This window comes from Culex quinquefasciatus, chromosome 3 (genome assembly GCF_015732765.1).
Source record: "Culex quinquefasciatus strain JHB chromosome 3, VPISU_Cqui_1.0_pri_paternal, whole genome shotgun sequence".
NCBI classification, from domain to species: domain Eukaryota; kingdom Metazoa; phylum Arthropoda; class Insecta; order Diptera; family Culicidae; genus Culex; species Culex quinquefasciatus.
This window is the reverse complement of record NC_051863.1, coordinates 97633255-97651437: the sequence shown is the minus strand read 5'-3', so window position 1 is coordinate 97651437 and position 18183 is coordinate 97633255. Positions and strand designations below refer to the sequence as shown.

The following is an 18183-nucleotide window of genomic DNA, read 5'->3' as shown; positions in this document are numbered from 1 at the left end:
CCGCGCCATTTCATCCGATTTTAGCTGTCTTAGATGCAAAGAAAGGTGATGAGTTTGGCTATTTGGGAAAAATAGTAAAGTTCCAAAATCTAGTTTAACTATTGAAAAGTCGTATGAAAACTTAAAATGGCGTTTTGACCGTGTCTGGACCAAAGAGCCTATGTCTGAAAATATTTTATCGGATTCCTCGGAAAATTTCACATCACATAACAAAAATTGGCGATGTCGAACCGTACGTTTGGAGATACGATTTTTGAAAATAAAAACTGCGTTTTCGACGCGCCACGCGCAAAAACGGAAAATGACGAAATCGGCAAAAATCAACTTTTTCACTAAAACTGCGATAACTTTAAAATTTCAGCGATGACCTATAGATGTTTGGGTATCAAAATTTTTGTAATTGAAAGACGCAACTTTTGGTACCATAACATCTATAGGTCATCGCTGAAATTTTAAAGTTATCGCAGTTTTAGTGGAAAAAGTAGATTTTTTGCCGATTTTGTCATTTTCCCGTTTTTGCGCGTGGCGCGTCGAAAAACGCAGTTTTTTTTTCAAAAAATCATATCTCGGAAACGTACGGTTCGACATCGCCAATTTTTGATATGTTATGTGAAATTTTCCGAGGAATCCGATAAAAATATTTTTAGACATAGGCTCTTTGGTCCAGACACGGTCAAAACGCCATTTTAAGTTTTCTTACGACTTTTTCAATAGTTAAGCTAGATTTTTGGAACTTTTCACTATTTTTCCCAAATAGCCAAACTCATCACCTTTCTTTTGCGTCTAAGACAGCTAAAATCGGATGAAATGGCGCGGAGATATGATTTTTAGAAAAAAGTAGTTTTTGCGAAAAATGACGAAAATTGCCATTTTTCGAACCACCCTAGCACGATGTAGGTCACCCTAATGGCCAAACAAAAAAATACGGGTCTAATTATTTTGGCCAAGGAGCCCCCAGAAAAAATTTGAGCCCGATCGGAGAACTTTTTTTTCGGTTTAGGCTCTTTTGAAATGGAATTGCTGTATAATGAAGGTTCTACATTTGAGAATTGGTAAGAATCGGATAATTATGGCGCCTTCCACAGGTAAAAAGGTAAAACAGTTGCTTTTCTCCATACATTTTGACGATTTTTCCCATACAAACTTTAAGCGATTGGAGGGAGGGGTTCCCGTGGTCAGAATGAGCTCAAATTTGGAATTTAGCCTAGTGATGGGTCAATCTTTGATTTCAGGGGGTAGCCCCAAAAAAGTCCGGATTTGGACCACCCTAGTGAACACGGCTACCGAAGACAATGTAAAGTTTAACTGAAGTACTAACTACAGTTATACAGTTAGTTCGCGGCCAAGTTATATTTTGCAGGGAACAACTGCCCAAAAGCTAATATTGATGTTATACAGTTATTTTATATGGAAAATCCGTTGTTCTTATGTTTGGAAGTTTAGATGTTGAATGAAAATTGAAACTACTACTACTAAGAATAAAATACTTACTCAGCATAGCGGTCGGCGAACCTCGCACAGAGGGCCTGGGACTCCTTGTCCACGTCTATTGTATGGAGGTCGGATCTGTTTTGGTCTAGGTTTCGGTTGCCATTCTCTGCTGGTTCCTCGGGAAGATATTTGTCGATGCCGTTCTCCGTAATTTTGGACGCTATTCGCTTCATCACTCCCTTGTCAAATGACGTGAACTTGAACGAATCGAGGTTAGAGCCGGGAAATAGCTTATCGCGGTAAGTGTTGGCCATAGTTTGCAGCCCTTCAATTATTATGTCGTCCACTAGCATTGACAAATTGAAGCAGCCTGTGAGACCGGCTGCGTCCAGAACCCTCCTGAGGCGTCCCTGAACCACTCCTACTTCCGGGCGCATCTTGGCCCAAAACACTGAGCGTAACATAACCTGAAAATTGAAAAAAAAAGCATCAAATAAAACTCCACCAGATCTGAGAAGAAGAAAATTTAGTATCAATCTAGAAATATTGAGCAATTGCACTACTTTTTATAGCAGCATTCTGCACGAAATAAAAATTTGATTGCGGTTGGTTCTGTGTTCAGAATGGCAGCGATTGGCAGTGTTTTGACTGCATTTTCTTTCGGCTAGTCCTTTTCCAACGCCTACTGTTGTGAATATATATTTTTCCTTGCTGGCACACACATTTACTTACCATTTCCGGGGAATCATCAAACTCAAACTCTATTTAAAAAAAAAAAGAAAAACTCAGAACACTTTTACAGAACTTTCTTGCCGCCCGAGCGCAAAAACAGCAATGAATAAAAAAATGGCGTCCCACACGCATTTATTTTTTCTCACACGCTTAAAGAATTAGGGTGGGAAACCAAGGTTTGTCAAGACGGTGAAAATGAAAAGGTTGGTTCGCGTCAATAAATTAACGAAATATCAATACTTTAATCATCTATTTTAATGTGTTAATGATCTATTAACTTATATGTCCACCCAGTTTCGAATCTACACTGAACAAAATTTTTCATTTTAAAATTTCGTGTTTTTTCTAACTTTGCAGGGTTATTTTTTAGAGTGTAACAATGTTCTACAAAGTTGTAGAGCAGACAATTACAAAAAATTGATATACAGACATAAGGGGTTTGCTCATAAGCGACACAAGTTATTGCGATTTACGAAAAAAAAAGTTTTTAGAAATGGAGAAAATGGTTGTACAAACAACCTCTGAAAATTTCAGGCAGATTGGTGAGGTCCAAACGACGTCCCACACAAAGGGTTATGCCCTGTTCGTGGACTCGCTCTTAACACCATCACCACCACCACCAAAAACAATTCCATCACCACAAAGAACCAAGCTAGATTTTAACACAAATACATTACAAAACGAACACGAAATTAAAACCATCATCCTGGTACTACTGCTCACACGATACTGACGCGCAATAATATTCATTATCACAATGATCCCCCACCACATGCATGGCATGAACATGAACACGAACACAGCACAAAGAGAACACCACAAAAATCCATCTCCCCATCACTACTGCTTGCACGATACTGACGCGCATTAATATTCATTAGCACAATGACCCCCCACTGCATGCATGTCTTGGACTTAAACACGAACACAGCACAAAGAGAACACCACAAAAATCCATCTTCCCATCACTACTGCTTGCACGATACTGACGCGCATTAATATTCATTAGCACAATGATCCCCCACTGCATGCATGGCTTGAACATGAACACAAACACAACACAAAGAGAACACTTCTTGCACGATACTCCCCTCGTGGTCAATTGTCCATACAAAAAATCCTTTTGTATGGAGCGTGGACAATCGCTTACCAAAATTTTACAAATAAGTTTTTTGAAAAAGCCACTTTTGACCACTTTTGAACATATTTTCAAAAGTTTTTTTTTTCGGGAAGTTCAGCAAAATTTTGCATAAGTATGACCCTACTCTTCAGAACATAGTAGTCCGCTAAAATGCTAACATTTTGAGTTATCACAAAAAGTGCTTTTTGGAACATTTTTGCAAAAATGGCGTATATCTCGAGTAGATTAAGACCTACAAATTTGGCGCCTTCGACAAACCTTCATGAAATTTTCTCCTCTACAACTTTGCTAAAGACACCAAAGCCCTACAACGTCATCCAACAAAGTTAGTTTTTGTTTGACACCCTGGAAGGTCGTCACCCTGTATGTCAATCCAGCTTTTTAAGCGAAAATGTCGTTCGAATGGTGAACGCCCGAAATGTCAAAATCACGCAGTGGTACCAACATTACGAAAAAAGTGTGCCTAACATGACAGCCGCATTTTTTTTTTCTAATGTTGGTGCTACTGCGCGATTTTGACATTTCGGACGTTCAACATTCGAACGCCATCTTCTCTTAACCCGTATAGGCCTGGGTGAAATTGGAATCACTAAAATGGCCATAACTCAGCGAAAACTCAACCAATTTACATACTTCTTTATTAGTTGGACTCGTTAGAATGTCTATTTTCCGAAAATGACCCGCAGAACCCGGAAATGTTCCGGTGGCCGGAGATATTCCGGTGGGTCACTGGGTCAAACAGGGTCAAAAATGGCCATTTTTGGGTCCCGCACTATTTTGTTGATAGAAATCTTGGAAAAACACATTTTTTCATGTTACGATCTTTGTTCTGCCAACAGACAATACTGACCAATGATTTTGCACCACCGGGGATGTTCCGGATTGAGCGGGCAGGTTCCCTACCCCGGGGGAACCGGTCAAGGGACGGTCAGAAATAAAACTATTTCTATCATGGCAATATGGGTGTCAAAGTTCATCATTTTCAAAATCAAGCTCATCTTTGATCCCCAAAACCACTTTTGGACCGATCTGGCCACTTTGGGACCGGTTCCCGGTACTCCAGTGAAATCGGAATAAGGCAAATTACGGGAATATTTCTGAACAATTTTTGACTGGGCAATATGGGAGTCAAAGTTCATCATTTTCAAAACAAAGCTCATCCATGATCCCCAGAACCACTTTTGGATCGATCTGGCCACTTTGGGACCGGTTCCCGGTACTCGGTGGAACCCTGAATATGGCAAATTACGGGATTATTTCTGTATAATTTTTGACTGGGCAATATGGGTGTCAAAGTTCATCATTTTCAAAACAAAGCTCATCCATGATCACCAAAACCACTTTTGGACCGATCTGGCCACTTCGGGACCGGTTCCCGGTACTCCGGTGGAACTCGGAATATGGCAAATTACGGGATTATTTCTGTATCATTTTGGCATGGCAATATGGATGTCAAAGTTCATCATTTTCAAAATCAGGCTCATCTATGATCCCCAAAACCACTTTTGGACCGATCTGGCCACTTTGGGACCGGTTCCCGGTACTCCAGTGAAATCCGGAATATGGCAAATTACGGGATTATTTCTGAACAATTTTGACTGGGCAATATGGGTGTCAAAGTTCATCATTTTCAAAATTTAGCTCATCCATGATCCCCAGAACCACTTTTGGATCGATCTGGCCACTTTGGGACCGGTTCCCGGTACTCCGGTGGAACTCGGAATATGGCAAATTACGGGATTATTCCTGAATAATTTTTGACAGGGATATATGGATGTCAATGTTCATCATTTTCAAAATCAAGCTCATTTATGATCCCCAAAACCACTTTTGGACCGATCTGGCCACTTTGGGACCGGTTCCCGGTACTCCGGTGGAACTCGGAATATGGCAAATTACGGGATTATTCCTGAATAATTTTTGACAGGGCAATATGGATGTCAATGTTCATCATTTTCAAAATCAAGCTCATTTATGATCCCCAAAACCACTTTTGGACCGATCTGGCCACTTTGGGACCGGTTCCCGGTACTCCGGTGGAACTCGGAATATGGCAAATTACGGATTATTCTGAATAATTTTGACAGGGCAATATGGATGTCAAAGTTGATAATTTTCAAAACCAAGCTCATACATAATTTCCAAAACCACTTTTGGATCGATCTGGCCACATGGGACCGGTTCCCGGTACTCCGGTGGATCTCGGAATATGGCAAATTACGGGATTATTTCTGAATAATTTTTGACAGGGCAATATGGATGTCAAAGTTCATCATTTTCAAAATCAAGCTCATTTATGATCCCCAAAACCACTTTTGGACCGATCTGGCCACTTTGGGACCGGTTCCCGGTACTCGGTGGAACTCGGAATATGGAAAATTACGGGATTATTCCTGAATAATTTTTGACAGGGCAATATGGATGTCAATGTTCATTATTTTCATAATTTAGCTCATCTATGATCCCAAAACCACTTTTGGACCGATCTGGCCACTTTGAGGCCGGTTCCGGTACTCGGTGGAACCCGGAATATGGCAAATTAGGGATTATTTCTGAATAATGATGAACTTTGACATCCATATTGCCATGCCATAAATTATACAGAAAAATCCCGTAATTTGCCTTATTCGGGTTCCACCAGGTCCCAAAGTGGCCAGATCGGTCCAAAAGTGGTTTTGGGGATCATGGATGAGCTTGATTTTGAAAATGATGAACTTTGACATCCATATTGCCCAGACAAAAATATTCAGAAATCATCCGTAATTTGCCATATTCCGGATTTCACTGGATGGAGTACCGGGAACCGGTCCCAAAGTGGCCAGATCGGTCTAAAAGTGGTTTTGGTGATCATGGATGAGCTTTGTTTTGAAAATGATGAACTTTGACTTCCATATTGCCCAGTCAAAATTGTTCAGAAATAATCCCATAATTTGCCTTGTTCGGGTTCCACCGGAGTACCGGGAACCGGTCCCAAAGTGGCCAGATCGGTCCAAAAGTGGTTTTGGGGATCATAGATGAGCTTGATTTCGAAAATGATGTACTTTGACATCCATATTGCCCTGTCAAAATTATTCAGAAATAATCCCGTAATTTGCCATATTCCGAGATCCACCGGAGTACCGGGAACCGGTCCCAATGTGGCCAGATCGGTCAAAAGTGGTTTTGGGGATCATAAATGAGCTTTGTTTTGAAAATGATGAACTTTGACATCCATATTGCCCTGTCAAAAATTATTCAGAAATAATCCCGTAATTTGCCATATTCCGAGTTCCACTGGAGTACCGGGAACCGGACCCAAAGTGGCCAGATCGGTCCAAAAGTGGTTTTGGGGATCATAGATGAGCTAAATTATGAAAATGATGAACATTGACATCCATATTGCCCTGACAAAATTATTCAGGAATAATCCCGTAATTTGCCATATTCCGAGTTCCACCGGAGTACCGGGAACCGGTCCCAAAGTGGCCAGATCGGTCCAAAAGTGGTTTTGGGGATCATAAATGAGCTTGATTTTGAAAATGATGAACATTGACATCCATATTGCCCTGTCAAAAATTATTCAGGAATAATCCCGTAATTTGCCATATTCCGAGTTCCACCGGAGTACCGGGAACCGGTCCCAAAGTGGCCAGATCGTTTCAAAAGTGGTTTTGGGATCATAAATGAGCTTGATTTTGAAAATGATGAACTTTGACATCCATATTGCCCTGTCAAAATTGTTCAGGAATAATCCCGTAATTTGCCATATTCCGATTTCACTGGAGTACCGGGAACCGGTCCCAAAGTGGCCAGATCGGTCCAAAATGGTTTTGGGGATCATAAATGAGCTTGATTTTGAAAATGATGAACTTTGACATCCATATTGCCCTGTCAAAATTATTCAGAAATAATCCCGTAATTTGCCATATTCCGATTTCACTGGGTACCGGGAACCGGTCCCAAAGTGGCCAGATCGGTCTAAAAGTGGTTTTGGGGATCATAAATGAGCTTTGTTTTGAAAATGATGAACTTTGGCTTCCATATTGCCCTGTCAAAAATTATTCAGGAATAATCCCGTAATTTGCCATATTTCGGGTTCCACCGGAGTACCGGGAACCGGTCCCAAAGTGGCCAGATCGGTCCAAAAGTGGTTTTGGGGATCATAAATGAGCTAAATTATGAAAATGATGAACATTGACATCCATATTGCCCTGTCAAAAATTATTCAGGAATAATCCCGTAATTTTCCATAATCCGGGTTCCACCGGAGTACCGGGAACCGGTCCCAAAGTGGCCAGATCGATCCAAAAGTGGTTCTGGGGATCATGGACGAGCTAAATTTTGAAAATGATGAACTTTGACACCCATATTGCCCAGTCAAAAATTGTTCAGAAATAATCCCGTAATTTGCCATATTCCGGATTTCACTGGAGTACCGGGAACCGGTCCCAAAGTGGCCAGATCGATCCAAAAGTGGTTTTGGGGATCATAGATGAGCTTGATTTTGAAAATAATGAACTTTGACATCCATATTGCCATGCCAAAAATTATACAGAAATAATCCCGTAATTTGCCATATTCCGAGTTCCACCGGAGTAGCGGGAACCGGTCACGAAGTGGCCAGATCGGTCCAAAAGTGGTTTTGGTGATCATGGATGAGCTTTGTTTTGAAAATGATGAACTTTGACACCCATATTGCCCAGTCAAAATTATACAGAAATAATCCCTAATTTGCCATATTCCGGGTTCCACCGGAGTACCGGGAACCGGTCCCAAAGTGGCCAGATCGATCCAAAAGTGGTTCTGGGGATCATTGATGAGCTTTGTTTTGAAAATGATGAACTTTGACTCCCATATTGCCCAGTCAAAAATTGTTCAGAAATATTCCCGTAATTTGCCTTATTCCGGATTTCACTGGAGTACCGGGAACCGGTCCCAAAGTGGCCAGATCGGTCCAAAAGTGGTTTTGGGGATCAAAGATGAGCTTGATTTTGAAAATGATGAACTTTGACACCCATATTGCCATGATAGAAATAGTTTTATTTCTGACCGTCCCTTGACCGGTTCCCCCGGGGTAGGGAACCTGCCCGTTCAATCCGGAACATCCCCGGAGGTGCAAAATCATTGGTCAGTATTGTCTGTTGGTAGAACAAAGATCGTAACATGAAAAAATGTGTTTTTCCAAGATTTCTATCAACAAAATAGTGCGGGACCCAAAAATGGCCATTTTTGACCCTGTTTGACCCAGTGACCCACCGGAATATCTCCGGCCACCGGAACATTTCCGGGTTCTGCGGGTCATTTTCGGAAAATAGACATTCTAACGAGTCCAACTAATAAAGAAGTATGCAAATTGGTTGAGTTTTCGCTGAGTTATGGCCATTTTAGTGATTCCAATTTCACCCAGGCCTATACGGGTTAAAAACCTGGATAACTTCAAAAGATAGCCCTCATCAAGTACAACAACTCTTCCCAAGACACTATTTGGCTAGGACGTCAAATAAAGGAGTAATCGCAATTTATTCCACTTAATGTTGCCATTCCGAACACTGTGCAATGGCCACTCCGGGTGTGGTCAATCCTGTCAAAATGGCCATTTTCATTACCAGTATCAAAAACCATGAATTTTGATACCCATATTGCCCAAATTTGTATGGTTCGATAAATGTCCCCGGTAGAACCTTCCCCAGGGCCATGGCCACTCCGGGTGTGGCCAATATCCTACCAGTTTGATCCCAACCCCATTGCCCCAAATCATTCTGGTTTTCGAGTGACCGTTCTAACAATCTTCGTTAGAACAGAATTCCTCGCAAGTTGGTGCACAACCTGTGTCTTTCAATGTGTGCATGTGTGTGTGAGCAATAAAATTACCACCGTGGATCCGTCTCTGCCAGAGGCTCGGTCAAAACTAAAATTGTTCAGAGGCTAAGTGCTAGCTTAAATAGTTCGCATGAAATGTGGCAACAGTGGTGCAACATTCTCGCGTGACAGTTCCAAGAAAGCAGGAGACGAGGCAAAATTTGCCCTGGGGAAGGTTCTACCGAGGACATTTATCGAACCATACGACTTGGGGCAATATGGGTATCAAAATTCATGGTTTTTGAAACTGGTAATGAAAATGGCCATTTTGACAGGATTGGCCACACCCGGAGTGGCCATTGCCTTGGGGAAGGTTCTACCGGGGAGACATTTATCGAACCATACGACTTGGGGTAATATGGGTATCAAAGTTCATGGTTTTGATGCTGGTAATGAAAATGGCCATTTTTACAGGATTAGTATCAAAATTCATGGTTTTTGAAACTGGTAATGAAAATGGCCATTTTAACTGGATTAACACACCCGGAGTGGCCAGTGCCCTGGGGAAGTTTCTACCGGGGGGACATTAATCGAACCATACGACTTGGGGCAATATGGGTATCAAAATTCATGGTTTTTGAAACTTGTAATGAAAATGGCCATTTTGACCGTATGTGCCACACCCGGAGTGGCCATTGCCTTGGAGGAAGGTCCTACCGGGGGGACATTTACCGAACTATACGACTTGGGGTAATATGGGTATCACAATCAAGCCCATCAGTATGGGAAACCTACTTGAACGAAATGTCAAGCTCATATATGCGTTTAACCTCTCCATTCTTCATCGGTCTGATGGCCGAGCGGGCTAAGGCGTCAGTCCGTACTGTTGGTGCTGGTTTTGAATCCCATCAGTTTCAACTTTTTTTTTTGTGTTTACAAAAAATGTACATGCAGTGTGTAATATTAAGTGTCATTTTTGACGAAAGTGATGTGCATGCTTTTGCATGCGATTTTACGGATTTTGCCATCGGATTTTTTGCTGTGTAGTTGTAATGTACGACGGGACTACCGACGGACCTGACGGGACAGGGGCCCAGTTTAAAGGTGTGTGTGGCTGGGCAACAAAATAAGAAAGAAAAATCCTCGTTTCAACCTTTCTTCTTACATGTGTAAGCGTAGCTAGTTTACAGCAAATAGAACCCCCGCTGTTACACCCTACAATATAAATTACAATTTGAGTGTTTTCTTTTGAATTTCAGACTGCTTCCTAAAATAATCAACGGTGGCATTGCGGGTATTATCGGTGTATCTTGCGTGTTTCCGCTAGATTTGGTTAAAACTCGACTGCAAAATCAACAGATCAAATCAAATGGAGAAAAAATGTATACATCCATGTAAGTATTCGATGATGCACCCGATTGGAAATCCAAGAAAGAATTCTTTCTGATATTTTCCTATGATCAGCAGTATCAGACACATTCCCCAGCGACGAAACATTGTGGCTGATAGCTCAAACATTTTAAAATAAAGCCGCGCGCGTACTTTAAAGTGCAATTGTAAGCGTAAATACACACAGTATTATGCAGTGCTACGTGCCGACCATCTGCACCACCTTTGGAATTGGCTCGAAAAAGGTGGACGCAGCTTTAAAAACAATTTTACAATGAGGTAGAATTTGGTAGAATGACTGAATTGCATTCTTAGACATCAGAACAACATTCTCCAATCATTGAATGTGTCACTGATTGTCAGCAGGGCAGCTTTTATTTAAATTTTTAACAAAATTTAATTTTTCTTAAGGAAATTGTTGGAATTTCTTAGCATGAGCATGAGCATTAGCATGAGCATGAGCATGTTTTTTTTTGTTGGGTTGAGACCACTGCGACCATGACTTTGATCTATTGCGGTATACCCATTTTATTATCGCAGACTTCAGGATGACACGTTACCATTTAGGGTAGCGGTCATTGGCTGACGTTGCGGTATGCCCCATTCAGGTATAATTTCTAAAATGAAATCAACTACCTTACTGGGGTTTTCTTGCCAGATCTCTTTAGGGTTCAAAATAGGCCTGTTAAGAATCTGTCTTCGCCTTACAGATAGTGCGTTTTTTTTTTTTTTTTTTAATTTATATTTATTTTGATTTTCTCTTCCATGTACATTCATTTAGTTAAAATATTATTGAGTGTCCAATCACAATCGATGACTTTTCACCTCAATTTTAAATACTAGCAACTTTCATTTATTCATGAAATATTGTAGCTTTCGCTATTCAGTGTTTTCAAATGTAGGAGGTCCTACATGTACAAAAGATAAAAGGGATACCTTAAAACTAACTTATAAACTATATAAAGAGCGGATCAATGCAGCTGAAGACTGCAATGATTTTTGTCGAAATGCATCAATTATCTTATTGGACATAACATCCAAAGTGTCAACTTCGGCTAATTGATGAAGTTCACTGGTGCTGAACCAGGGAGGAAGTTTCAGAATCATTTTCAGAATTTTGTTCTGAATCCTCTGAAGTTTTTTCTTCCTGGTTAAGCAACAGCTTGTCCAGATCGGCACAGCATAAAGCATGGCAGGTCTGAAAATTTGTTTATAAATTAACAGTTTATTCTTGATACAAAGTCTGGAATTCCTGTTTATAAGTGGATACAAACATTTAATATATTTGTTACATTTAACCTGGATACTTTCAATGTGATCCTTGTAAGTAAGGTTTTTGTCAAAAGCAAGTCCAAGATATTTCACTTGATCCTCCCACTTTAAATTTACCTCATTCATCTTTATAATGTGATGACTTTTTGGTTTAAGAAAATCAGCCCTTGGTTTGTGAGGGAAAATAATAAGTTGAGTTTTTGCAGCATTTGGAGTAATTTTCCATTCTTTCAAATAAGAATTGAAAATATCCAAGCTTTTTTGTAATCTTCTTGTGATGACACGAAGGCTTCTACCTTTGGCGGAGATGCTTGTATCATTCGCATTCGCATTCGCATTCGCATGGAGATGGTGATCTTAGCGGGTTGCAGACTGGATTTCGTCATGTATATGTGATGATTGTCCAGCCCAAGTTGCTTAGAAATTGATTAAAGGGAATTAAAACCAATTCTACCAGAACAAGACAGGCAGCACCATGAAAGCCATCCATTGCCGGCCGCTCCCATCTCCACCATTCACCGGGAGAGGAATAAGGATTAGGAGCACGGGAAGTGTTGATGCTGAACTTACTTAGAAAAAGGTAGCGAAACCGCAGGCTCTTTTTCCCAACCTTATTGTGGAACTCGATCAAACTGACCGTTTGATCAAATTTAATCGAATTTAAACAACAAGGATGCGCAAGTGTCGCGTGGAGTTGGTAGTTGTGAAAGGTTAAGGTCTGGGAGTCGCCCTAAGCAAGCGATACGACCATTGGCATAAGTGAGGTTAAAGGGTTTTTTTTTTATTCTCAAGGCAGACTATCGGAAGCTGCTGTTGAGACTGTTCCCGTTTAAATTTATTTGATTTTAGTATTTTAACAGGATTGAAATTTATTCTCAAGGCAAGCAATCGGATGCTGCTGTTGAGATAGTTATTATTTAACTGATGTAATTTTTGAAAATTTTATCCCGACGCGAATGTTTGTTAATGGTCCAATATTAGACAGCCGGCTGTGGAAATAAAGGACCCGATGAGTAAATGTACCTCTTATTACTGACACATACATATTATTCTATCTAGCTACTCTCAACCAGAATTACTTTCAGAAATACGTTCTTTTGATTACAACCGGATTGTTTTGATAACTGTACTCTTTGAAGAGTTAACGCATAGTCACGATAAAATAGCTGAACAGCCCTAAAAAGAATTTCCGAATTTCCTAATTTCCTAATTTCCTTAATTTCCTAATTTCCTAATTTCCTAATTTCCTAATTTCCTAATTTCCTAATTTCCTAATTTCCTAATTTCCTAATTTCCGAATTTCCGAATTTCCGAATTTCCTATTTTCCTAATTTCCTAATTTCCTTATTTCCTAATTCCCTAATTTCCTTATTTTTTAATTCCCTAATTTTCTAATTTTCTAATTTTGTAATTGCTTAATTTCCTAATTTCCTTATTTCCTAATTTCCTAATTTTCTTATTTCTTAATTCCCTAATTTCCTAATTTCAGAATTTCCTAATTTTCTAATTTTCTAATTTTGTAATTGCTTAATTTCCTAATTTCCTATTTCCCTAATTTTCGAATTTCCGAATTTCCTATTTCATTAATTTTCTAATTTTGTAATTGCTTAATTGTTAAATTTTTAAATTTCCTAATTCCCTGATTTCCTAATTTCCTGATTTCCTAATTTCCTTATTTCCTAATTTCCTACTTTTCTAATTTTGTAATTTCTTAATTGTTAAATTTTTAAATTTCTTAATTTCCTAATTCCCGAATTTCCGAATATCCGAATTTATTAATTTCCTTATTTTAAAATTTTGTAATTTCTTAATTTTAAATTTCTTAATTGTTAAATTTTTTAATTTCTTAATTTCCTAATTTCCAAATTTCCAAATTTCCAAATTTCCTTATTCCCTAATTTTCTAATTTCCTGTTTTCTAATTTTCTAATGTCCTAATTTCCTAATTTCCGAATTTCCGAATTTCCTAATTTCCTTATTTCTTTATTTCCTAATTTCCTAATTTCCTAATTCCCTAATTTCCTAATTTTCTAATTTTGTAATTGCTTAACGGTTCACATCAACCAGAGCTTTTGCACCAAGATTTTTGTTACAAATATTTTAGTATTTTCGAAACTACAGGAACTATCCATATAATTTTTTATTCATCCCCTAACGTACTGTCTACTAAGCAATTTACAACAACATTTGCCTATTTTTATAATCTGATTGTTGCAGGATTGGGTCCGTAAGTTTGTCAATTTTGGAATAAGAAGACAACAACTTCCTAGGTTGCTGTGCTGTGTTAAATTTTTAAATTTCCTAATTTCCTAATTCCCTAATTTCCTGATTTCCTAATTTCCTTATTTCCTAATTTCCTACTTTTCTAATTTTGTAATTTCTTAATTCTCGATTAAATTTTCAAAAGGTCCTATCTGCATAGGAAACCCATGAGGGATAGGTTGTTTTGAAAATTTAATCTAGAATTGTTAAATTTTTAAATTTCTTAATTTCCTAATTTCCGAATATCCGAATTTATTTATTCCCAAATTTCCTAATTTCCTGATTTCGTAATTTCCTTATTTCCTAATTTCCTACTTTTCTAATTTTGTAATTTCTTTATTGTTAAATTTTTAAATTTCTTAATTTCCTAATTTCCGAATATCCAAATTTATTAATTTCCTAATTTTCAAATTTTGTAATTTCTTAATTTTTTATTTCTTTATTGTTAATTTTTTTAATTTATTGATTTCCTTATTTCCAAATTTCCAAATTTCCAAATTACCTAATTTCCTAATTCCCTAATTTTCTAATTTCCTAATGTCCTAATTTCCTAATTTCCGAATTTCATAATTTCCTAATTTCCTAATTTCCTAATTTCCTAATTCCCTAATTCCCTAATTCCCTAATTTCCTAATTTCCTTATACCCTAATATCCTAATTTCTTAATTTCCTTATATCCTAATTTCCTAATTTCCGAATTTCCTAATTTCCTAATTTCCAAATTTCCGAATTTCCTAATTTCCTAATTTCCTAATTTCCTAATTTCCATATTTCGTAATTTCCGAATTTCCTAATTTCCTAATTTCTCAATTTCGTAATTTCCGAATTTCCGAATTTCAGAATTTCCTATTTTCCTAATTTCCTAATTTCCTTATTTCCTAATTTCCTAATTTCCTAATTTCCTTATTTCTTAATTCCCTAATTTCCTTATTTCAGAATTTCCTAATTTTCTAAGTTTCTAATTTTGTAATTGCTTAATTTCCTAATTTCCTATTTTCCTAATTTCCTAATTTCCTTATTTCCAAATTTCCGTATTTCCTAAATTCCTAATTTCCTAATTTCCTTATTTCTTAATTCCCTAATTTCCTAATTTCAGAATTTCCTAATTTTCTAATTTTGTAATTGCTTAATTTCCTAATTTCCTATTTCCCTAATTTTCGAATTTCCGAATTTCCTAATTTATTAATTTTCTAATTTTGTAATTGCTTAATTGTTAAATTTTTAAATTTCCTAATTTCCTAATTTCCTAATTCCCTAATTTCCTAATTTCCTGATTTCCTTATTTCCTAATTTCCTACTTTTCTAATTTTGTAATTTCTTAATTGTTAAATTTTTAAATTTCCTAATTTCCTAATTCCGTAATTTCCGAATTTCCTAATTTCCTAATTTCGTAATTTCCTAATTTCGTAATTTCCTAATTTCCTAATTTCGTAATTTCCGAATTTCCCAATTTCCTAATTTCCTAATTTCGTAATTTCGGAATTTCCGAATTTCCGAATTTTCTAATTTCTTAATTTCCTAATTTCCAAATTTCCTAATTTCCTTATTTCCTAATTTCCTAATTGCCTAACTTCCTAATTTCCTAATTTCCTAATTTCCTAATTTCCTAATTTCCTAATTTCCTAATATCGTAATATCCTCTAATTGCCTAATTTCTTAATTTCTTAATTTCTTAATTTCTTAATTTCTTAATTTCTTAATTTCTTAATTTCTTAATTTCTTAATTTCTTAATTTCTTAATTTCTTAATTTCTTAATTTCTTAATTTCTTAATTTCTTAATTTCTTAATTTCTTAATTTCTTAATTTCTTAATTTCTTAATTTCTTAATTTCTTAATTTCTTAATTTCTTAATTTCTTAATTTCTTAATTTCTTAATTTCTTAATTTCTTAATTTCTTAATTTCTTAATTTCTTATTTCTTAATTTCTTAATTTCTTAATTTCTTAATTTCTTAATTTCTTAATTTCTTAAATTCTTAATTTCTTAATTTCTTAATTTCTTAATTTCTTAATTTCTTAATTTCTTAATTTCTTAATTTCTTAATTTCTTAATTTCTTAATTTCTTAATTTCTTAATTTCTTAATTTCTTAATTTCTTAATTTCTTAATTTCTTAATTTCTTAATTTCTTAATTTCTTAATTTCTTAATTTCTTAATTTCTTAATTTCTTAATTTCTTAATTTCTTAATTTCTTAATTTCTTAATTTCTTAATTTCTTAATTTCTTAATTTCTTAATTTCTTAATTTCTTAATTTCTTAATTTCTTAATTTCTTAATTTCTTAATTTCTTAATTTCTTAATTTCTTAATTTCTTAATTTCTTAATTTCTTAATTTCTTAAATTCTTAATTTCTTAATTTCTTAATTTCTTAATTTCTTAATTTCTTAATTTCTTAATTTCTTAATTTCTTAATTTCTTAATTTCTTAATTTCTTAAATTCTTAATTTCTTAAATTCTTAATTTCTTAATTTCTTAATTTCTTAATTTCTTAATTTCTTAATTTCTTAATTTCTTAATTTCTTAATTTCTTAATTTCTTAATTTCTTAATTTCTTAATTTCTTAATTTCTTAATTTCTTAATTTCTTAATTTCTTAATTTCTTAATTTCTTAATTTCTTAATTTCTTAATTTCTTAATTTCTTAATTTCTTACATTCTTAATTTCCTAATTTCTTAATTTCTTAATTTCTTAATTTCTTAATTTCTTAATTTCTTAATTTCTTAATTTCTTAATTTCTTAATTTCTTAATTTCTTAATTTCTTAATTTCTTAATTTCTTAATTTCTTAATTTCTTAATTTCTTAATTTCTTAATTTCTTAATTTCTTAATTTCTTAATTTCTTAATTTCTTAATTTCTTAATTTCTTAATTTCTTAATTTCTTAATTTCTTAATTTCTTAATTTCTTAATTTCTTAATTTCTTAATTTCTTAATTTCTTAATTTCTTAATTTCTTAATTTCTTAATTTCTTAATTTCTTAATTTCTTAATTTCTTAATTTCTTAATTTCTTAATTTCTTAATTTCTTAATTTCTTAATTTCTTAATTTCTTAATTTCTTAATTTCTTAATTTCTTAATTTCTTAATTTCTTAATTTCTTAATTTCTTAATTTCTTAATTTCTTAATTTCTTAATTTCTTAATTTCTTAATTTCTTAATTTCTTAATTTCTTAATTTCTTAATTTCTTAATTTCTTAATTTCTTAATTTCTTAATTTCTTAATTTCTTAATTTCTTAATTTCTTAATTTCTTAATTTCTTAATTTCTTAATTTCTTAATTTCTTAATTTCTTAATTTCTTAATTTCTTAATTTCTTAATTTCTTAATTTCTTAATTTCTTAATTTCTTAATTTCTTAATTTCTTAATTTCTTAATTTCTTAATTTCTTAATTTCTTAATTTCTTAATTTCTTAATTTCTTAATTTCTTAATTTCTTAATTTCTTAATTTCTTAATTTCTTAATTTCTTAATTTCTTAATTTCTTAATTTCTTAATTTCTTAATTTCTTAATTTCTTAATTTCTTAATTTCTTAATTTCTTAATTTCTTAATTTCTTAATTTCTTAATTTCTTAATTTCTTAATTTCTTAATTTCTTAATTTCTTAATTTCTTAATTTCTTAATTTCTTAATTTCTTAATTTCTTAATTTCTTAATTTCTTAATTTCTTAATTTCTTAATTTCTTAATTTCTTAATTTCTTAATTTCTTAATTTCTTAATTTCTTAATTTCTTAATTTCTTAATTTCTTAATTTCTTAATTTCTTAATTCTTAATTTCTTAATTTCTTAATTTCTTAATTTCTTAATTTCTTAATTTCTTAATTTCTTAATTTCTTAATTTCTTAATTTCTTAATTTCTTAATTTCTTAATTTCTTAATTTCTTAATTTCTTAATTTCTTAATTTCTTAATTTCTTAATTTCTTAATTTCTTAATTTCTTAATTTCTTAATTTCTTAATTTCTTAATTTCTTAATTTCTTAATTTCTTAATTTCTTAATTTCTTAATTTCTTAATTTCTTAATTTCTTAATTTCTTAATTTCTTAATTTCTTAATTTCTTAATTTCTTAATTTCTTAATTTCTTAATTTCTTAATTTCTTAATTTCTTAATTTCTTAATTTCTTAATTTCTTAATTTCTTAATTTCTTAATTTCTTAATTTCTTAATTTCTTAATTTCTTAAT

At 34.4% G+C, this 18183-nt stretch overlaps 1 protein-coding gene across 1 annotated transcript; it reads left to right on the top strand.

Annotated features, from left to right (window-relative positions):
• The first annotated feature begins 1225 nt into the window (after nt 1-1225).
• On the top strand, nt 1226-10731 carry LOC119769458 (calcium-binding mitochondrial carrier protein-like). Its single transcript, XM_038261953.1, has 3 exons — nt 1226-1730; nt 10342-10476; nt 10547-10731. The coding sequence occupies exons 1-3, from the start codon at nt 1627-1629 to the stop codon at nt 10608-10610; spliced, it is 303 nt and encodes a 100-aa protein (XP_038117881.1). The 5' UTR covers nt 1226-1626; the 3' UTR covers nt 10611-10731.
• The last annotated feature ends 7452 nt before the right edge of the window (nt 10732-18183 follow it).